Source organism: Kogia breviceps, chromosome 7 (assembly GCF_026419965.1).
Source record: "Kogia breviceps isolate mKogBre1 chromosome 7, mKogBre1 haplotype 1, whole genome shotgun sequence".
Taxonomy (NCBI): Eukaryota; Metazoa; Chordata; class Mammalia; order Artiodactyla; family Physeteridae; genus Kogia; species Kogia breviceps.
The window spans coordinates 82,192,785-82,215,754 of record NC_081316.1 but is presented as its reverse complement, the minus strand read 5'-3'; the positions used below and the strand labels follow the sequence as shown (position 1 = coordinate 82,215,754).

The window sequence follows — 22,970 nt, the reverse complement described above, 5'->3', positions numbered from 1 at the left end:
CAGGGCTCGAAGCTGTGTCCCCTGCATTGGCAGGTGGATTCTTAACCACTGCGCTACCAGGGCAGCCCCTAGATTTATTTTTTATTGAGGGAACATTGGTTTATAGCATTTTATAAATTTCAAATCCAAAAAAGAAGGAACGAGGAAATCCAAAAAAGAGGGGATATATGTATACATATAGCTGATTCACTTTGCTGTACAGTAGAAACTAACACAACGTTGTAAAGCAACTATACTCCAATAAAAATTTTAAAATAAATAAATAAATTTCAAGTGTACAGCATTACATTTCTATTTCTGTATACCTCACAGCATGCTCAGAGCAATTCCTTCTGTCACCATAGAAGGTGATTCCCTTTATCCATTTTGCCCTCTGCCCCTTCCCCTTTGGTAACCACTACTCTGTTCTCTATATCTATGACTTTGTTTTTGTCTGATTTGGTTTGTTCATTTATTTTGTTTTGAGTTTTTGATATATATTCTATATACGAATGAAATCATGCAGTATTTGTCTTTCTCCATGTGACTTATACCACTTAGCATAATACCCTCAAGGTCCATCCATGTTGTCACAAATGGCAAGATTTCATCTTTTTTATGGTTGAGTAGTATTCATATATATATGAATATATATATCTATCTTACATCTTCTTTATCCATTCATCCATTGATGGGCACTTAACTTGTTTCCATGCCTTGGCTATTGTAAATAATGCCGCAATGAACAAAGAGGTGCATATATCTTTCTGAATTAGTGTTTTCATGTTTTTTGGATAAATACCCAGAGGTGGGATAGTTGGATCATTTGGTAGTTCTATTCTTAATTTTTTGAGGAATCTCCATACTGTTTTCCACAGTAGCTGCACCAATTTACATTACCCCCAACTGTGCACAAACGTTCCCATTTCTCCACATCCTCACCAACACTTACTATATCTTGCCTTTTTGATAACAGTCATTCTAACAGTTGTGAGGTGATATCTCATTGTAGTTTTCATTTGCATTTCCCTAATAATTAGTACTCTTGAACATCTTTTCCCATGCCAGTTGGCCTTCTGTTTATCTCTCTGGAAAAATGTCTATTCAGCTCTTCTGCCCATTTTTAAATTGGGTTGCTTGTTTTTTTGTTGATGAATTGTATAAGTTCTTTATATATTTTGGGTATAAACCCCTTATCGAATATTTCACTTGCAAATATCTTCTCCCATTCAGTAGGTTGTCGTTTTGTGTTTGTTTTGCTTTGTTTTGGCTGAGTTGGGTCTTCGTTGCTGCATGCAGGCTTTCTCTAGTTGCAGCGAGCGGGGACTACTTTTTGTTGCAGTGCGTGGTCTTCTCATTGCAGTGGCTTCTCTTGTTGAGCACGGGCTCTAGGTGTGCAGACTTCAGTAGTTGCAGCATGCGGGATCAGTAGTTGCGGCACATGGGGACTAGAGTCCATGGGCTTCTGTAGTTGCAGCACGTGGGCTCAGTAGTTGTGGCTCACAGGCTCTAGAGCACAGGCTTAGTAGTTGTGGCGCACGGGCTTAGTTGCTCTGCGGCATGTGGGATCTTCCTGGACCAGGGATTGAACCTGTGTCCCCTGCATTAGCTGGCAGATTCTTAACCACTGTACCACCAGGGAAGTCCCTGTCATTTTGTTTTGTTGATAGTTTCTTTTGCTGTGCAGAAGCTTTTTAGTTTGATGTAGTCCCATTTGTTTATTTTTTTGTTTCCCTTCCTTGAGTAGACTCATCTAGAAAGATATTGCTAAGACAAATGTCAAAGAAAGTACTACCTATATTTTCTTCCAGAGTTTTATTGTTTCAAGTCTTACATTCAAGTCTTTAACCCATTTTGAGTTGATTTTTGTGTATGGTGTGGAATAATGGTCTAGTTTCATTTTTTTGCATGTGACTGTCCAGTTTTCCCAACACTATTTATAAAATTCAATTACGTTTAATTCAAGTGTATATATGCATAGTTTTTAAAAGTCTAATAGTGCTAAAATGCTATTTTTCATTTGTCTAGTTTTTTTGCACTTGTTGGCAAGTTTTCCTTCAACTCCATTTTCTGTATTGTTAAATTTAACTACATCCTTCTGCCCTGTCTGGGTTGGTTACTCTCTAAGCTTTTTTTTGCTTTTCCTAGGAATACCTTGTACTTATTTCCTGTGTAAGAGCTACTATTTCTAGATCTATAACTTCCTTTTCTTTGGTTTAACTCCTTGTTTGGCTTCTTCAATAGCTTTTTGGAAAAGAGTGAATTTTTGAGACCTCGTATATCTGGAAATATTTTACTCTACATGCACATTTAAATGATAGTTTGCCTGGGAATAGAATTCTAGTTTGAAAATCTTTTCACTTAGAAGTTTCTTTGTTTTTTTCCCCAATTTCCAATGTTATTATTGAGAACATTGATGCCATTTCTGGTTTTATTTAATTTATTTTATTTTTTTGGCTGTGCCACGTGTTAGTTGCAGCATGTGGGATCTTCGTTGAGGCATGCAGTTTTCTCTCTCTAGTTGTGGGGCAAGGGCCCCAGAGCATGTGAGCTCTGTAGTTTGCAGCACGTGGGCTCTTTACTTGAGGTGCACAAGCTCAGCAGTTGTGGAATGCAGGTTTAGTTACCCTGAGGCATGGGGGATCCCAGTTCCCCAGCCAGGGATCGAACCCTCATCCCCTGCATCGGAAGACAGACTCTTCACCACTGGACCACCGGGGAAGTCTCCCTTTTCTGGTTTTTAATCCTTTTGATATGTCCTGTTTTAATTTCTGGGAACTTTTAAGATCTTCTTTTGTCTCTGATGTGTAATTTCATGATGATGTGAACTGAAATGATTTTCTTTTATTTTTGCTGGGCCTCTGACATACACTTTCTTTTTTTTTTTTTTAACAATGGAATCTTTGTTTTTTAAATTAATTTATTTAATTTATCTATGTTTGGCTGCACAGGGTCTTTGTTGCTGCACGTGGGCTTTCTCTAGTTGCGGCGAGAGGGGGCTACTCTTGCGGGCTTCTCACTGCGGTGGCTTCTCTGGTTGCGGAGCACAGGCTCTAGACGCGCTGGCTTCAGTAGCTGTGGCTCTCAGGCTCAGCAGGTGTGGCTCACGGGCTCTAGAGCACAGGCTCAGTAGTTGTGGCCCACGGGCTTAGTTGGTCTGCGGCATCTCCCCGGACCAGGGCTTGAACCCGTGTCCCCTGCATTGGCAGGTGGATTCTTAACCACTGCGCCACCAGGGAAGTCCTGACAGGCACTTTCAATTTGGAAACTCATATCTCCCAGGTGTGAGAACTTATTTTATATAATTTATTTTATAATAATCTCTGCATTAAAGCTTTCTTCACTCTCTCTATATAATTTCTATTATTTGCATGCTGAGTCTCCTGGATTAATCTTAGATACTCCTCAAATTATCTAGTGTTCACCTCTTAGCTTTTTGCTATGCTTTCTGGAATATTTCCTTAATGTTATCTTCCAATTATTTTATTTTATTTTTAAACTTTGGCTATGATAATTTTAATTTCCAAGAAAGCTTGTTTTGAAACAGTGTTCCTTTTTTAAAAATAGGATCTTGCTCTTCCTTCAAAAATGCAATAGTGGGACTTCCCTGGTGGCACAGTGGTTAAGAATCCGCCTGCTGGGCTTCCCTGGTGGCTCAGTGGTTGAGAATCCGCCTGCCGATGCAGGAGACACAGGTTCGTGCCCTGGTCCGGGAAGATCCCACATGCCGCGGAGCAACTAAGCCCGTGAGCCATGGCTGCTGAGCCTGTGCGTCAGGCTCCGCAACGGGAGAGGCCACAACAGTGAGAGGCCCGCATACCGCAAAAAAAAAAAAAAAAAAAAAAAAAAGAATTCGCCTGCCGATGCAGGGGACACGGGTTCTTGATTAGAAGGGTTAATTATAGATGATTTGGTGGTGAACTGGCTTTTTAAAATTGAAGTTACCTCTATATTCAGAACTTACAGGTCCTTTCTCTGGGATGTTTCAGCTTAAACACAGAAGGATCTTTTCCTCTCTTTTTCAGGCTTATAAGATGCTGCCAGTGTTATGAAAGGTGCTTGGAGAGATACCATTGGTTATCAATCCCCATATCTTCTGACAGCACCTCACCCTAGTAGTCTACTATGCCTGGTTTATGAGCCTAGAGCCTCTTATGTGCCATTCCTCCATAGATGGGGATAGGTTTATAACTACTGTTTATATCATCTTTGATACAATTCCCTTGTTTGGGGTCCCTTTTCTCTTCCCTACCTTCTGTGGTACCTGGTACTTCACATTCCTGATCCTTTCTGGGGTTCTGCTTGGCTGATTGACTTGCTTCTTGTTACTTTCCCCTTCAGTAAGCACTTTCTATCCTCTGTTTAGTCAGTTACCGTTGCTCTATCTTTGTCTCCCAACTTAAAATATTATGGGTCTGTGTTAGAGATGTCAAAGCCAGAGTTTGCGTTTTTACTTTTTCTTCTTGTTTTGGAACAATTTCAGAAAAGGAAGGAGGCAGAAACTCCTTTAATCTACCAGCCTAAAACTGGAAGTTTGTTCAATTTTTCTGAATGGTGTTGCAGCTTATTATCTCACTGGATAGTTTCAGCTATAAGCTACCATAATGATTTCAATATCTTTTGATTTTTATTTAAAATTCAAAAATCTGAAGAAATGTTCACTAAGAGATGGTTTCTCTTAGCATCTTAGGCAAGTTACAATTTGGCTGTACAGTCTGTTGGCATTTCAGTGCAAACAGTATTGGTCTCATTTTTCTTTCCTAAGATGCTCTGTTCTTTACATAAACAGCAGTAGAAGCAGTTGTTCTCTTCTACTGTGAGAGAGATTATCTCTTAGTAGCAAGTGGAGTGATTCATTTTCCGGCACATCTTAGAGGAGACTTTATTATTTGTGGGGGATAGAGTGTGGGGAGAGGAGAGTTCCAGCAATGTGTCAGATATTACACATTCTGGACCTACATTAAAAGAAGCAACCTCTTCTCCCACTGCAATTTCAAAACCTAGAAGTAACACCTCACATCTAAGGCTCTGAGAAATCACATTATTCATAACGAGAACCATGATTCACATGAATGGAACAAAATGGAATTATCAAAAATAGATTTTATAGATCACTCTGCAGCAAAAATATTTATACATAGCTTATAAATTGGACATAATCATAGGTAGAACAATTCCATTGAAGTTCTAACTGCCTTCTCCTCTACCTTGACTGAATAACATTTATACTTCTACCATGGCACATCCTTGAAGGTCAAGGTATTTGGAAAACAGGTTTTGACATGAGGCCTCCTATGTCTTTTTTTTTTTAAATTGTAGTCCTTTTGAAGTGAGACTTGCTTAAACATACCTTGTGTTAATTGTGCTTATTTAACTGGTCACCTTGAATTATTGGGCATTTGTCATTTTTATGCTTTGTATATTGACCCACTATTATTTTTAGTAGCAATGATTCTAATAACTTGTGGAGTAGGTTAGAAGGGCTTCACATTTGATGGAATTTGAATTCCTGCCAGAGCTATTATTTGTTTCAAATGTGAGCAATATGATTTCAGTCCTTTTACTTGGGCAGTTTTTCTCCATTTATTGATTTCCTGCCTCTCCAAGAATAATAAATCCTTTTTAGGGGGTAGTAAACAGAAAAAGACATTACAGTTTGGTAACCACTACTGTATTTTATATATATATATACATATATATATACACACATGTATACACACACACACACACACAAGCACACACACACAGTATTGAGTGCCTAATGTTCAAGGAGTTGTGTGAGGTGTTTTAAGGGATCTAAAGATAAGAATGTCAGATGCTTTCAGCTGCAAGTAACAATGACAAAGACATATTATGAAGACATTAATACATATAAAGACATTTATTATTTTGCTAAAAAATAATCCAGAGGAAGTCCAGTTCCAGGGTTGGTACAGTGGCCCAATGATGCCTTTTAGCTTTTTGCTTAGCCATCATCAATGGCTGGCTTTTTTCTTCAGGATTATATATTAATGTTCACAAGATGTCTTTGCTCTAGATATCATGTTTTTATATAACCATATCCAATGGCAGAGAAATGTCAGTTTTTCCTCATCTATCTCTTCTCATCAAGGAAGAAAATTTATCTCAGAAGTCTCTGGCACATTTCCTTTGTATCCCACTGGCTCATATCAAGTTAGGTGCCTATAGCTTAACTGAAGGGAAGCTGGAAAAATATCTGTCATTTCCAATATATATTGCAGAAACGTGTGTGTGTGTGTGTGTGTGTGTGTGTGTGTGTGTGTGTTGGATAGGCAACAAATAGTGTCTGTCACAGGGAATAAGATGAAATCTCAGTCCTCCCTCAAGAATTTTTTTGTCTCTGGGGCAGAAAGTCAAGCTGTAATTATATTACAATTTCTGTGTGTTAGATTCCTGCTCATACTCATGGGCTTCAAATTAACAATCCCTTTTAAACTGATCAAAAAACCAGCTCTAGGTACTTTCCCTTTGGAGCTGCCAAAGCTGTCCTCTCCCATTGTCCCCAGTTTTTAGTTATGAGATCTGATATGGGCATCTTTTTCATAAGTGTCGTAAAGGAATGCAGTATCAATTTACATCACATGATTTTAAGTGACGTTCTCTTTCTCCAAAACGCTCTTGCCCTTCCATCTCCACATGCCCAAATCCCATTCACCTTTTGAAGAAAACTAAAAATAATCTCACTCATTTATTTCATTTATTCAGCAAATATCTGTTGCATGCTTGCTGTGGAGCAAGCACTCTGCAAGTGCTGGGAATATAAAACATGAGTTTTGACCTCATGAAGCTAGTAGTCAGGTGGGGAAGACTGACAATTAACAAAAACAATTAAGTGATGGGGAAGAATAGGGTACAATGGAAGGACAGGCAGGAGCATTTACACTCTTTGTTGGAATGTGAGCAGACAGAGAGGTCTTTTTGAGGACTTTTAAAAGATGATACCTAAAGAATGAGTAGGAATTGGGACGAGGGAGGGAGGTGCATGTGTTCAAGATTAAGAGAAATGTTTCAAGTGAAAGTGCTGGTGAAAGCACCCTTGAAAAAGGCCTCTTTAATTCCTCCTTCTTCCAAGTAATTTCTCTGTTTGATGAACCCCATAGCACATAATATGTAACTTTTAGACCATAAGATCTCTAAAAATAAAACATATGACTTACACAGAGAACTTGATGAATATGATTTTGGCTTCAGAGGAGAATGAGGCCTTATATGTGTCAATGCAAAATGCTAAGTTAAAACATTAAAAACGTCTGAGGTAAGAGGTGGGGTATATCATATTGCTCTTCAAAATGATAGGAATAGCCTCACCTATCTAGGTGATTACAGAGACCAAAGCAGCAGGGAAGAATTGATTCATAAAGTTCTGGAGGAAGTACAAAGTAATTATAGTTCCAATACTCAGATGTTACTTTAAAGGCTATTTCAGGAAACATAATGAAAACCTGGTACCCATCAGAAAGAAAAAATAGCCACTCATTTTTGTTTGCAGAGCTTTTCTTCTTAAATATTGTCTTGGTATTGGCTGCTCTGTGTGTATTAGGGTTTTGGGTTACTGGTGGGGCAAGGCTTATCAGACCTGACAAGCTACTTTTAAAATCAAGTATTAAAAAAGAAAAATCAAACATCCATGTCACAACTCAGGTTTCTACCATTTCATTTTAGATGCGTGATCTAAAATCTTTCTGCTGCTTGGCTGAGAGGAACTAGAAGTTAGTAAATTTTAATAGAGGAGAGTTGGGGGTATAGCTGTTGTCTTGATAGGCCAGAATAAATGAAACTTTAAGAATCTCTTTTCCTCCCCTTAATTTATTCTAGTTCATTCAGCAATTCATCCCTGGGTTTGAGAAGGCACTTGTTTGATCCTGCCATTTCTACAGCTAAGTAAACAATAACCCTCAAATAATGAGAAAATGTACAGAAGAGTGTTTTGTGAATGGTAAGGCTCTATACACAAACTTAAGGACTTATTTTTTATTATTAACTTGGAACTATTTTTGATACCAGTTTTTAAAAGCATCCTTTTCAAGGCCAAGGATTACTTTTTCGAATGCTGTCCCATCGTGTGGTGAGTTGTAGCTGAAGTATGGTAAGGTGTGGATTACAAATTCTCTAATTTGATAATTCTTAACCTTTATCTTTTATTAATAGATCTTTTTTTTTAAGTTTTAGATTTACAGAAAAATTGAGCAGACAGTACAGAAAGTCCACATATACTTCTCCCCATCCCCAGTTTCCTCTATTAATATCTTACATTAGTATGATACATTTGTTACAATTAATGTACCAATATTGATACATTGTAATTAACTAAAGTCCATATTTATTCAGATTTCCTTAGTTTTTGTCTAATGTCCTTTTTCTGTTCCAGGATCCCATTCAGCTTAAAACTTACCAGTTTAGTTATCATGTTAGTTATATCCACATTACACTTAGTTGTCATGTATTTCTGAGCTCCTCTTGAGTGTGACATTAACCTTCATTTTTTGGGTCATGAACTGGGTTGAAAATCTGATGAAAGCTATGGATTCTCTCCACAGAAAGATACACATGCTGCAGATGTCTAATTTAAGGGAGGCTCACCCACAGCAGATTCAGAAGCCCTGCTTTAGAAGGAATGGGTGATCTTTTTTTTAAATTAGTTTTTATTGGAGTATAGTTGATTTACAATGTGTTAATTTCTGCTGTACAGCAAAATGAATGTTATACATATACATATATCCACTCTTTTTTAGATTCTTTTCTCATATAGGTCATCACAGAGTATTTAGTAGAGTTCCCTGTGCTATACAATAGGTTCATATTAATTATCTATTTTATATATAGTAGTCTGTATATGTCAATCCCAATCTATCAATTTAATCCTCCCCTCCCGTAAACCATGTTTGTTTTCTACATCTGTAGAAAGGTGATCTTTTTTATTTTATTTTAAAATAAATTTATTTATTTATTTTTGGCTGCATTGGGTCTTTGTTGCTGCACGCGGGCTTTCTCTAATTGCGGCGAGTGGGGGCTACTCTTCGTTGCAGTGCGCGGGCTTCTAATTTTGGTGCCTTCTCTTTGTTGTGGAGCACGGGTGCCAGGTGCGCGGGCTTCAGTAGTTATGGCGCACGTGCTTCAGTAGTTGTGGCTCATGGGCTCTAGAGTGCAGGCTCAGTAGTTGTGCTACATGGGCTTAGTTGCTCCGCGGCATGTGGGATCCTCCCAGACCAGGGCTCGAACCCGTGTCCCCTGCACTGGGAGGCAGATTCTTAACCACTACGCCACCAGTGAAGTCCCCAGGTGATCTTTCAATGTCCACTTCCCTGCATCAGGGCCATGCTCTACCTCTAATTTGTTGTGTGACCTTTTTGCAAACCCATTTTCCTACCTGGGCCTCAGTTTCACCACCTGTGAAATGAAAGGTTTGGTTTACCTGACGTCTAACTCCTTTTCTATCACAGTAGAAGGTGGGGGTCACTTAGAACTGTCCATATTTGAGGTACAAAGGTTGGTAAGAGAAGACCAAGCCAGGTCAAGCTAGGGAAGTGGATAGACTTATCAACGAGGAAGTTGTGGAGGTTCAATTGGGGGAAAAGACAAAACCTGGGCTCCACTTTATGGCTCTGCGGATTTTGTAAATCATTTCCTTCCTATGACTTTCAGCTTTCTCGTCTACAAAAATGTGGAGGCCCTGCTTCTGCTACGAAACTCCTGGGGGCAACAGTACCTAGTAGGGTATCGTCTGAGGAATTATAAGAAAGAAGATGGAGAAGGTGGGTGCAGAGGTGAAGGGTGGATCTGAGGACTGTGAGGCAGAGCTGAAGGCTCAGGAAAGAGGAACCTTCTGTACACCTTAGGGCCTTCCAACTTCACCCACACTTGGGGTCAATTCCACCTCCATGCTGGCCCCGCCTCCGCCCCAATTCCCTCCCTTCCCCTCAGGTTGCGACGGGCCACACTTCGCATGGCCGCCACGGTGAGACGTTTTCCACCGCAGGAGGGCAGCGTGCTCGCTCTGGCGCTGCCACCTCACTCGACATCTCTGCCCGCCCTTAACCTCTTCCGATTGGCTCATCCCGTAAGTGACATAAGTGCTCCTTATTCTACCCCGTCAGCTCCCCCAGGCTCCACCCCACCATATCCCGGCTTCTCCCGACGCGAAGGGAAACCTAACCTCCCCACGTCTGCTCTGCCTGGGCGGAGCCGGGAAAGCAGGATAAACCAGGAAGGCGCTGGCTGTGGCGCGCACGCGCACGCACGCACGCACGCCGTGGCTGGCTGGGCGGCAGGCTCGCGCCCGGGCTCGCCCCGCGCCGCGCCACAGGCTCGCGCACTCAGCAGGTTGGGCTGCGGTGGCGGCAGCTGTGGAGCTGGAACGCTGCGTGTGAGAGGTCCCAGACGCGTCTACGGCTCCGGCTCCGTCACCCTCGCCTCAGTCTCGGTGCCGGGTGCTGAGAGGGGAACGGCTCTAGTCTCGGGACCCCCGAGCACACCCCTGGCTGCTTCCGACACCGCCCTCCTTCCTTTCCCAGCCGCAGGCCTCGCTCGGTGCTAGGCGACTCCGAGGGGAGGCGGCGGCGACGGCTGCCTGTCTGTGAGAGGAGCCTTGTTCTCCAGCCTTGCTCCGCTGCCGGGCCCTGCAGGGGCCGAGAGAGCTCGGCGCAGACCCTTCCTCTAGCCTCCCCGTCAACCGGTTGGAGCGGCGTCGGTCTGGGAGGTCTCTGGGCTGAGGCGGCGGCAGCTCCTCCGGCTCCATCATGTCCGCGGGCGGAGACTTCGGGAATCCGCTGAGGAAATTCAAGCTGGTGTTCCTGGGGGAGCAGAGCGGTGAGTGCGCGGCTCCCCCACTCCTGGCAGCTGGCAGTGGCTTCCCCGCACCGCCCCCAGTGCGGCCTTTCCGTCCGCGGAGGCTCCCTGCGGGCCTCGCGGTCGCGCTTCCTTCCACCCCCTAGTCCTTGAGCCTGTTCGCCGACCCCTGTTAGCCAAGCATTCCTCTTCGCCATGATCCGTCGATCGGATTCTGACCCTTCTGCCCCCCGCTCCGCCCGCTCCTTTCCCTGCAGCCCGGCCCTCTCCCATGAATCGGCCCTCCCCACTCCTCACCCCGCCCAGCCCCAGCCTCCAGTCCATCCCTTTCTTCCTCCGGTCTCCGTCGTCTCACCGACGCCAGCTCCCTTCCTTGAGCCCCACCCTTGTTGCTTGCTCTGATCCCAGTTGCTCAGCTCGATGAGGCCCACCTGGGAAGCCCCACTCCGGGGGAACCGGCCCTCTTCAACCTTGCGCCCGGAGGGTGGGATCTGGGCGTTGTTTTCCCCAGAGGCTTGGCCCCCCGAGCCGTGCGGATCTTATGGAAGGGCGGGGGGGAATCCAAGGAAATTCTTGGATTGTTTTCACCTGGGTGGGGAATGGGTCTGGGTTATAGAGGATATATATCTGAATTGGAGGCGATTTGATGGAATGGTTGGGGAGTGAGGGAGTGGCGGTTTTTGCCCCTTGGGTTAGGCTGTGGCCTGTTGGAAAACCTCGTTTTCTTCTCTTGACTTTCATCCCTGGCGATTCTTTTGGCAGTGTTCATGCTTTTCCAATCTCTGCCAGATGCTATGTCATGATTGTTTTACTTGGAATTTTTCACATCTCACCTCTCCTTTTTCTGCTTCAACACGAAGCGCAGTGTCTGATTCTCCTCACGGTGGTGCAAACAAGGAATTACTGGAGAAATGTTAATTATTCCATTTCTTCTTGAGTATTTTCCAATTATATATTCAGATTCCTTAGGGAGAGAAGGCTTTAGAATAACGAACATCTTTGTTTTGTAGGGTTTGCTTTGGGGATAGGGAGTGACAGAGTAGAGAAGGGATAATTCATCATCCAGTTATCTAAATTCGATTCGAATATGTAATACCATTTTGGCTAAATGATTCTTTTATGGTTAATATTCCATAGTATCTGATGAGTGAAATTATTATCTCGTTTACTTGGTCAGGCTCCTGCTGTCATTGTACTTTGTGTTGGGTATAAGGTTCTAATTTTCTGATGGCTGTCTCTAAAAATTACTTGTGTGGTAATTCCAATTTTATGCTGTATTATGCAAACTTCACACTCCGCAGTTTAGAGATTATCATCCTCCATTATTTTTCTCACACTTTTCCTATCTTTAAAATTGAGACATTGAGAGATTAGTTCCTCCTGAGTCATCAGACATTGAGTTACATGATAGGTGTTTTAGGTTAGGCTATAGAAGACATTTATTTCTTTTGATTGGAAAGAAGATAACTAATATAAATTCAGAGCTCTTATTACTGCTCTGAACTATTTATAGTAATTAGTGTGGCATTAAAGTAGGTCAGTAATAGTTGCAAAATTGCTTCCGGTTAGACCTGATAAATTGTTTTTCTCCTTTCATACATAATCTTTTCTCCCTGCCCTCTTACCAAGTCTCCTCTTTGCTTTTTTTTGCTATGCAAATATTAACTTGTTTAGTTACGTGACTTAGTAAGACCTATGAGATTGATCCCTGTCCAGGTGTTTTATGACAATTTCAGGACAGTGACATACATAAAATAGAGCCTATTGGTCATTATTGATAAATAGGATCTAAAGTGCTTATTGTGCACTCAGGGATGTTATTGCCTGCCTTACATTGTGATGCAGAGCTATTTAGTTTGCATGAAAAATCCATTAATCTCTGTCCTAGGAAGTTTTTAGTATGAATAGAAATCATAACTTAAGTATCTGCAGGTTTCCTTTGAATTTCTTGGTATTTATATATTCTAATTCACATTGCAGAGTTTTATGGCTTCTCATTTCTTACTTTCTTCAAGTCTTTACTAACTCCCCTTCCTTCCACCGTAATTCCTGAAGCCATCTTAGATTTTTTTTTTAAGTAGACTTGATTTTTTAGAACAGTTTTAGATTTACAGAAAAATTAGGAAGATCATGCAGAGGTTTCCCACATAGCCCCACCCAATATCCCATATTATTAACATATTAGTAAGGTACATTTGTTAACATTAATAAACCAATATTGATACATTATTAACTAAAGTCTGTAGTTTATTCAGATTTCCTTAATTTTTATCTTTTTCTGTTTCAGCATTCAATTTGGGATACCACACTACATTTGGTTGTCTTGTCTCCTTAGGCTCCTGTTAGTTTTTTTAGTATTGTGTTTACATGCTTTTTAACTCTGTGGAACTGTGAGCTTAATTATCTTTTGAGGCTACTACATTGCTAAGTAATACCATCCAGTAGCTTTGGAAAGACGGATCTTTGTTTTTACAGGCAGTGTCTGTAGTTTTCTTATGCATTAGCAAAGGTCTGTAGAGTCGATGTCATCTTTTTTTCTTTTTTAAAATTAATTAATTTATTTATTTTTGGCTGAGTTGAGTCTTTGTTGCTGCGCGCGGGCTTTCTCTAGTTGAGGCGAGCAGGGGCTACTCTTCATTGCAGTGGCTTCTCGATGCGGAGCAGCGGCTCTAGGCGCGCGGGCTTCAGTAGTTGTAGCTCACGGGCTCTAGAGCACAGGCTCAGTAGTTGCGGCGTATGGGCTTTGTTGCTCCGTGGCATGTGGGATCTTCCCGGACCGGGCTTGAACCCGTGTCCCCTGCATTGGCAGGCGGATTCTTAACCACTGTGCCACCAGGGAAGCCCAGTCCATGTCATCTTGATTTAACTCTTCATGAATTTTTTATTTTTAGGTTTTAGAATTCCACAATTCAGCTTTCAAAGACTAATCTGTGGCAAAGCCTTGTTTGTTTCCTAATGGCATTGACCACATTTCTAATTCTTACTTGTGTTTATTTTTGTCTATTTCCCACAGAAGAATGCAAGTCCCATGAAGATTAAAAATTATTAATTTTTTTTTCATTGTATCCCCAGTGCCTAGAATAGTGCTGGGTTTGTAGTGGGTACTCAGAATGAATGGTGATCAAATCTAATAGTAACCAAAGCTAGCTAGTAGTCATCTTTGTTATGGTGAAGTCTACATTTTTTCCTTGCGCTTTTAATAGTTTAACAATAACTCTTTTTATTGGCCCCACATGCAGCTTGTGGGATCTTAGTTCCCCCACTAGGGATTGAACCTGGGCCCCGGCAGTGAAGGCGCTGAGTACTAACCACTGGACTGCCGGGGAATTCCCAACAATAACATTTTATACTTACATTATTTGATTGTATATAGGGATACTCCAGATGCTCGAGAGCAGGGATTCCAATAATTTATATATAACCTTTACGGTGTAACTAAAAAAAAAAAACGAAAAAAACAACTGACCAGAATTTTATACATTTTTTTTTTTTTTGAGTTGAACAAAATTTTGTTTTGTTAAAGTTATTGTTATGGGGGTTTCCCTGGTGGTGCAGTGGTTGAGAGCCCGCCTGCTGATGCAGGGGACGCGGGTTCGTGCCCCGGTCCGGGAAGATCCTACATGCCGCGGAGCGGCTGGGCCCGTGAGCCATGGCCGCTGAGCCTGCGCGTCCGGAGCCTGTGCTAGGCATCGGGAGAGGCCACAACAGTGAGAGGCCCGTGTACCACAAAAAAAAAAAAAAGTTATTGTTAAATTATTTGCTATTAGTATAGCACCTAAAAATGTGTCAAATGATTATTAAAGACATGGTCATGGAACAGTTTTGAAGTTAGGTAGACTTTTTTATTTAGCCTTTCAAAAACTTAAGGTTCTGGAACCTCCCTGGCGGTCCAGTGGTTATGACTCCACAGTTCCAGTGCAGTAGGTACCGGTTCGATCCCTGGTCGGGGAAATAAGATCCCGCATGCTGCGTGACACAGCCAAAAAAAAAATAAGGTTCTGTATTCTATAATGAAGATGAATTGTTTCAGTATATGAAGCCTCATATTGAATTAATGATATCAGTCTTGATAATCTTCGTGTAAATTCTTACAGTTTCTTTATATTTCAGTAGTATACATGGTTTAATAAAGAAATGTTGAAATACACAGCTTGAACCTGAAGCTTCTTTGAGGAACCTCTTTTGTTACCACCTTTGGCTATTGTCTTGAAATACAGAGGCAATTTTAGGAATGGTTTAGAGTAGAAGGTAATACTTACAAACAAATGTTATGAGTTACAAATTAGGAAATGTAATTTCAAAAAGAAACACATACCTGGCCTAGTACTACTTATTTTTTCACTTTTTATTACCTTTTTTACATCAGTTCTTTTGAATTATAACATGCTGTGTTGGGGAAAAGTGTCCTAATGTCAGAGACTAGGAATACTGAACAGTTTAGATTGGCTAGATCAGTGATCTTAAACTTTTTCTTCTCAAGAGCCTCTCAAGATGCTCTTACAAATTGTTGAGGCTTCTAAAGAGCTGTTTATGTGGTTTATATCACTATTTACTGTGTCAAAAGTTAACAGAAAATTGTTTAATATTTAATTCATTTAAAAAGAATAGTGTTGGGCTTCACTGGTGGTGCAGTGGTTGAGAGTCCGCCTGCCGATGCAGGGGACGTGAGTTCGTGCCCCGGTCTGGGAAGATCCCACATGCCGCGGAGCGGCTGGGCCCACGAGCCATGGTCGCTGAGCTTGCGCGTCCGGAGCCTGTGCTCCGCAACGGGAGAGGCCACAGCAGGGAGAGGCCACAGCAGTGAGAGGCCCGTGTACCGCAAAAAAAAAAAAAAGAAAAAAAAAAGAATAGTGTTAATCCATTACATGTTGACATAATTTTAATGAAAGAGAACTATTTTTCAAACAATAATTTACGGGCTTCCCTGGTGGCGCAGTGGTTGAGAATCTGCCTGCTGATGCAGGGGACACGGGTTCGTGCCCCGGTCCGGGAAGATCCCACATGCCGCGGAGCGGCTGGGCCTGTGAGCCATGGCCGCTGAGCCTGTGCGTCTGGAGCCTGTGCTCCACAACGGGAAAGGCCACAACAGTGAGAGGCCTGCATACCACAAAAAACAAAAACAAAAAAAACAATAATTTAGTGAGGGAGTGGCATTGTTTTACATATTTGCAAATCTCTGTAATGTCTGCTGTATTAAAAGTCATCTGCTTCTCACAGCTGCTTCTGCATTCAGTCTCTTGTAATATCACACATCACATAGGCTCTGGAAACTCCACTATACACTCATGAGAGAACAAAAGTGAAAAAAGCCAAATAACATCTTGATATTATGAAAGTGGTTTTGACCCTCAGGAGAGTAGTGGCCCAGCCAAAGGGTCCTGGGGATCCTGGGAGTTGGTGGGCTGCATTTTGAGATCTGCTAGTTTCTAGATGATATTAAGCCATTTGTATCTTGTAGCTTCATATTGCATTTATTTATTTTTTTAACATTTATTTATTATTTTTGGCTGCATTGGGTTAGTTGCAGTGATCGGGCTCTTCATTGTGGTGCGTGGGCTTAGTTGCCTGTGGGATCTTAGTTCCCCAACCGGGGTTCGAACCCACGTACCCAGCATCGGAAGGTGGATTCTTAACCACTGGACCACCAGGGAAGTCCCCATATTGCATTTAGAACAGTCAAAAGGAGTTTTTTCCATATCTTGTTTTGAAGTCTTAAAACTAATCAGTACAGCTAGTGATTATGAGCAGAGTCTGGGTTTTATATTTTAGCCCTGCTCACTGACCTTGGGCAGATTATTGACTTCTTTGTGCTTTAACTTCCTTATCTATAAAATAAAGATAATAGGACTTATCATATGGTGTTATTGGGAAGATTAAATTAGTTAATAAATGTAGAGCATTTAGAAGAGTGCCTGGCACATGTTTACTGAAAACTGCTACTCTGTCAATTATCAATAGTTTGATAGAGGCTACTCTTAAGAAATACACATTTCATCATGGAAGAAACATATAATACCTAATACAATATAGTGCAATGAGTGCAGCTGCTTTGAAAAGTAGAGTTAAAAGATACAGAGAAGTGACAGGGGAGCATGGAGTTTCAGGGAAGGTATTGATACATTATAAGTATGACTAACTAAAAGTTTAAGGATCTTCTAGTTGAAATTCTTGAATTAGAGCATTCCAAAGTTGGAGGAGACTTGAAGTCACCCAATCCATTTCTCTTAGAGCTTTAAACTGGATTGCTGTTTTTCCCCTCTAATTTTATTTTTAACAGTTAACACAATCACATAGTTCACAAATGAAAATTATGTAAAAAGATATATTTTCAGAAAACTTACTGCTACCCCTGTTCCTGTGACCTCATTTCCCACCCCCTCCTCTAATAGTAATTATATATATATACTGTTTTCTTATGTATATTCTGAGATTTCTTTATGCAGACACAAGCAAATATGAATACAATTTTTTATTCTTCCTTACATATGAGGTATCAGATTTTATTCTGCATCTTGCTTTTTTTCACTTAACAATAATTCCTAGAGATGTTTTCACATTAGTACTTAGAGCACTTTCCCATTCTATTGTTTTGTTTCTAAATACAATTTTTTTTATTTATAATAATTTTAGATATACAGAAAAATTGCAGAGATAATACGGAATTCCTGTATACACCAGTTTCCTCTGTAATTAACAGCTCACGTGTACATTTTTCACAACTACTGTACCAATATTGATACATTATTATTAACCAAAGTCCATATTTTATTTCGATTTCTTTAGTTTTTTTCCTAATGTCTTTTTTCTGTTCCAGGATCCCATCTAGGATACTACATTTGATTTAGTTGTTAGATCTCCTTAGGCTGTTCTTGTCTGTGACAATTAAACTGGACCACTCTTAAGTTACTTCATTTTAAGAGATCTCCAGGAGAACATATTTTGTAATTTTTAGTATTAAACTTCCCTGTTCTGAAATTCTCAAGTCTATTCCCTTACTATTGTAGTTAAGTTTTTTCTTCTTAGGGAGGCAGTATATAGTGATAAAGACAGCTCTAGAGACAGTCAGACTTTGGTTCTAATCTTGAACCCCGTGTTTACAGTGTGATCTTGGACTGTTTATTTGACCTTTCTAAATTCTTTTCATTTCTGATATGCAGTACTAACCTGGCAGTGTTGTTTTCCCCATCCTCTAAATATAGATATTATACATTTGGGTTAGATCAGTATTTAATCTTCACATTATTGTTATTAGGTAATGGTATTCACAGCTGAGCTGTGTAGTATACTGATTACTTATACTATATTCCATATTTTTTTTGTTTGTTTTCCTGTGTGTCACTATTTGACTTGCTTTTTTCTTAATTATTCCCAAACTCTTTACCAGTAGTGTAGATCTCAGTTATTTGAATGCATCAGGTTTGCCTGGGACATCTCTCCCAGAACCTTCTGACCTCTTCTAATTTATACTATTGTATAATAGTTACCCTCCAGAATTGATGTACAACTGTCAACGTGTGATCTCCTTTACTTTCATTTGAGGATTTCCTTCTCTCTTGTGTTGGATGGATCCCTTGTTTTTCAGATTACTTTTTTCTTCGTTTTACTCAAAACGTTGAATGTATCCACCAGTAGGTAGCTTCCTAATAAAGGGAACATGGGAGGAAGTTTTTTGAGACCTTGTATGTCTGAAAATGTGTTTGTACAACCTTTACACTGAAGTTTGGTGGAGTTTAGAAATTTGGGTTGGATATGTTCTTCCTTCAGAAATTTGAAGACAAATATATTGCCTGGTAGTGTCTAGTATTGCCATGATGACTCTTGGTATTTTGATCTTTCATAATGATGTGTTTATTTTCATTTTATGTGCTGAGTAATAGGTATAAATACTTTCAAACTGGAAACTTAAGTTGTTTATTTTCAGGAAATTTTCTTGACTTAACTAGTATGATATTCTCTTCTCCATTTTCAGTTCTCTCTGGAATTCTTATTAGACTTCCTGGATTGATCCTCTAGTTGTATCTTATCTTGCCCCTTTTTCATTTGTTTCTGTTTTAATTCTTTTTGTTTGTTTGTTTGTTTTTTTGCGGTACCCGGGCCTATCACTGTTGTGGCCTCTCCCGTTGCGGAGCACAGGCTCCGGACGCGCAGGCTCAGCGGCCATGGCTCACGGGCCTAGCGGCTCCGCGGCATGTGGGATTTTCCTGGACCGGGGCACGAACCCGTGTCCCCTGCATCGGCAGGCGGACTCTCAATCACTGTGCCACCAGGGAAGCCCCTGTTTTAATTCTTAAAAAATTTTTCTCAACTTTCTTTTACCCTATTACATTTTATTTCTGCTATCATTTTAATTTCAAAGAGCTCTTTGTTTTCTGATTATTTATGTCTATAACATCTTTTTGATTCTAGTATCTTCTCTTGTTAAAAATTTTTTTAAATTGAAGTATAGTTGATTTTCAACATTGTGTTAATTTCTGCTGAATCTCTTGTCATTTTGAGGATATTAAAGAGATATATGGCGTTCTTTTCAATACTCAGTTTTTTGTAAATTTCTTTTCACTTATGTTTATTCTAGTTTCTCTATTTCTTGTTTGATGTGGTCCTCAAAGAACTGGTATTCTTTTTTTTTTTTTTTTTTTTTTTTTTTTTGCGGTACGTGGGCCTCTCCCGTTGCAGAGCACAGGCTCCGGACGCGCAGGCTTAGCAGCCATGGCTCACGGGCCTAGCAGCTCCCGCGGCATGTGGGATCTTCCCGGACCGGGGTTACGAACCCGTTTCCCCTGCATTGGCAGGCGGACTCTCAACCACTGCGCCACCAGGGAAGCCCAAGAACTGGTATTCTTGATTGTCTCCTTTTGTTTAAGAGTTGAGCGCTAAAAATTTGATTTTAAGCTCTTTTGTGGGTTTATTGGGCTTCTCTGTAGAACAATCTGGCTGAGTTCTTTTTGGGGGAAGAAGTCTCTGATGTTAAGCTCTTTTAAGTCTTTTTGCCAGTCACATTTATTTTTTTTAAAATTAATTTTAACTTTTGGCTGCTTTGGGTCTTCGTTGCTGCACACAGGCTTTCTGTAGTTGCGGGGAGCGGGGGCTACTCTTCGTTGCGGGGAGCGGGGGCTACTCTTCGTTGCGGTGTGCGGGTTTCTCATTGTGGTGCCTTCTCTTGTTGCAGAGCACGGGCTCTAGGCGCGTGGGCTTCAGTAGTTGTGGCTTGCAGGCTCTAGAGCTCAGGCTCAGTAGTTGTGGTGCAGGGGCTTAGTTGCTCTGCGGCATGTGGGATCTTCCCAGACCAGGGCTTGAACCCATGTACCCTGCATTGGCAGGTGGATTCTTAACCACTGCACCACCAGGGAAGTCCTGCCAGTCACATTTCTTAAAGAAGAGTTTTCCAGTGTCCTGCTGGAGAGGATAAGATTGGTTGCCAGCTTTCTTGGAGCTGAATGGAGACAGGGTTTGAAGATAACATTAGAGTATATGAATTTAATTTACTTTGTTTTTAATATTGTTTGTACTTAAGCCTTCGCTTGAACCTTGTATTCACCAGTCCAGAAACCCTCTATTTTCCTTTCTCATAGCATAATCTATAATCTTCTGATGAAGTGGGAGGAGGAACCTGGCTGTGTGGAATAGAGGGGGGGATGTGAGGGTGTCAGTCTCCCTTTTAAAAAGATTTTCATCCATTCCTTTCATTTTTAGCACCATCTTTACCCTTATTTATAGATGTACTTGGTGCCTACATTGGGGGGGGTTCTCTGGCACAAATCAGATTGTTTCTCAGCTTTCCCCATTGTCGGTTTAAAATGGATCTTTATAGAATCTATTAGGTCAGGTACCACTTTGCATTTGCTTTCTAGCTTCTAACTGATTTTCTGAGAATCGACACATTTCAACATTTAGAATTGCTTAGGGTTTTCAGTTTCTGTTCTTTTTTTTCCCTCTTTTTAAAAATATAAATTTATTTATTTTTGTCTGCACTGGGTCTCCATTGCTGCGTGAAGGCGTTCTATAGTTGCAGTGAGAGGGGGCTACTCTTCGTTGTGGTGTGTGTGCTTCTCATTGCAGTGGCTTCTCTTGTTGCAGAGCACGGGCTCTAGGTGTGTGGGCTTCAGTAGTTGCAGCATGCGGGCTCAGTAGTTGTGGCTTGCGGGCTGTAGACCACAGGCTCAGTAGTTGTAGCGCACGGGCTGAGTTGCTCCACGGCACGTGGGATCTTCCTGGACCAGGGCTTGAACCCGTGTCCCCAGCATTGGCAGGAGGATTCTTAACTGCTGCACCACCAGGGAAGTCCCTCCTCTTCTTTTTTAAAAGTACATTTTATAAAATTAAAACCAACTCATGTTTATAGCAGCATTATTCACAGTAGCCAAAAGGTAGAAGCAATCCAAGTGTTCATCCATGGATGAATGGGTAGACAAAACATGGTACTGTGTATACATACAATGAAATATTATTCAGCCTTAAAAAGGAAGAAAATTCTGACATATGCTTTAACATGGATGAACCTTGATGACATTATGCTAAGTGAAATAAGCCAATCACAAAAGGATAAATACTGTATGATTTTTTTAATTAACTGATAATAAGCATTACTGTTATCTCAACCTGCCATTGTGAGATTGCATAAAACCTTGCCCAGACACCCTGCATAGACTTCCCTTTGAGATAAAGTCCAAACTCTTCTGCCCTAGTTAGACCCTTTCAGAGTCTGCATTCTACCATCCTATCTCTAACCTTATTGCTAGAACTCATCTTTACCTATTACTGTTAGATAGGTTTTTCTTTCTTTTTTTTTAAGTTAAAAAAAATCATCATTAAAGTGTTACATGCTGTACAGAACACACATCTTTGCATTCTAAGTTTTCTGTTCTAAGAATCATAGAATCTTACAGGTCATTTATGTATTTAACAGATGTCCACTGTGTGCCAAGCATAGATCTAGGTCCCGGGGGATGTAGTTTTTAACAGATCAGGTATCATCTCTGTTCTCTTCTTATTTATGGTCTAGCAGGGAGCAGTAAAGTAGATTTAAATCTTTATATTTGTACCTTCCAACCTCTGTTCTTGGACCTCCCCTCCAATCCATCCTCCACATTGGTATCAGAGTGAACTTTATAAAAATGTAAATCAGAGTAGCTTTTTACTAAAAACAAAAACATTTTGACTGTGCTTAATGCCACAGAATAGTACACTTAAAAATGGTTAAGGGTTTCCCTGGTGGCGCAGTGGTTGAGAATCCGCCTGCCGATGCAGGGGACGCGGGTTCGTGCCCCGGTCCGGGAAGATCCCACATACCGCGGAGCGGCTGGGCCCGTGAGCCGTGGCCGCTGGGCCTGCGCGTCCGGAGCCTGAGCTCCTCAGTGGGAGAGGCCACAACAGTGAGAGGCCCGTGTACCAAAAAAAAAAAAAAAAAAATGGTTAAGGGGGCTTCCATGGTGGCGCAGTGGTTGAGAGTCCACCTGCCGATGCAGGGGACACGGGTTCGTGCCCCGGTCCCAGGGGGATCCCACATGCCGCGGAACCATAGCCATAGCCGCCGAGTCTGCGAGTGCGGAGCCTCTGCTCCGCAACGGGAGAGGCCACAACAGTTAGAGGCCCGCGTACCACAAAACAAACGAACAAACGAACAAACAGCAACAACAAAAATGGTTAAAATGGTAAATCTTATGGTATAGTTTATCACAATAAAATTTTTTTTAAATTGTAAAAACTCAAAAAAACCCCCACCTTTGTAGGTTTTTTCTTTTTGCTTTTGTTTAAATCACTCTTAGAATACGGTCTAAAATCTTTCCAAATGATCTACATTGCTCACACTGAATTTTTTGGCTCCTTCCCATCCGTCCATTGTCTCCCACCATTTCTCTCTGTTTCAGCCATACTGACCTTTTTTATCTCTTAACCGATCTCCATCTTGTTATATATTCCCTCTTCCCCTTTGTCAGATTAACTCCAGCTTATTCTTTAGCTTCAAGAAACTTCTTCAAGCCTTTGCTGACTTCCTCAGAGTAGTTTAGTTTCCCATTCTTTATAGACTGTCAACACTGTCCTCCTTGCTGCCTTTAATACAATTGTAATTATTTGTCTGTTAAAATTTCTGTTTTCCATTTGTTCTGTAAGTTCCACAGAGGTAGCGTTCATGAATTTATTGTTCATTGCTGTATTCTAAGCACATTGCATAGTGATTGGCGTATAGC

General features: G+C 41.1%; 1 protein-coding gene across 2 annotated transcripts in view; it reads left to right on the top strand.

Moving 5' to 3' along the window:
- The first annotated feature begins 10,113 nt into the window (after positions 1–10,113).
- RAB6A (RAB6A, member RAS oncogene family) overlaps positions 10,114–22,970 on the top strand; it is an 83,287-nt gene continuing 70,430 nt past the window's right edge. Inside the window, exon 1 of one of the 2 annotated variants that reach the window (XM_059069706.2) lies at positions 10,114–10,806. In XM_059069706.2, coding sequence (XP_058925689.1) covers positions 10,737–10,806 — 70 coding nt within the window. In that variant the 5' untranslated portion in view covers positions 10,114–10,736. The remainder of the gene's footprint in view (positions 10,807–22,970) is intronic. The other variant, XM_059069707.2, reaches the window with a different exon arrangement.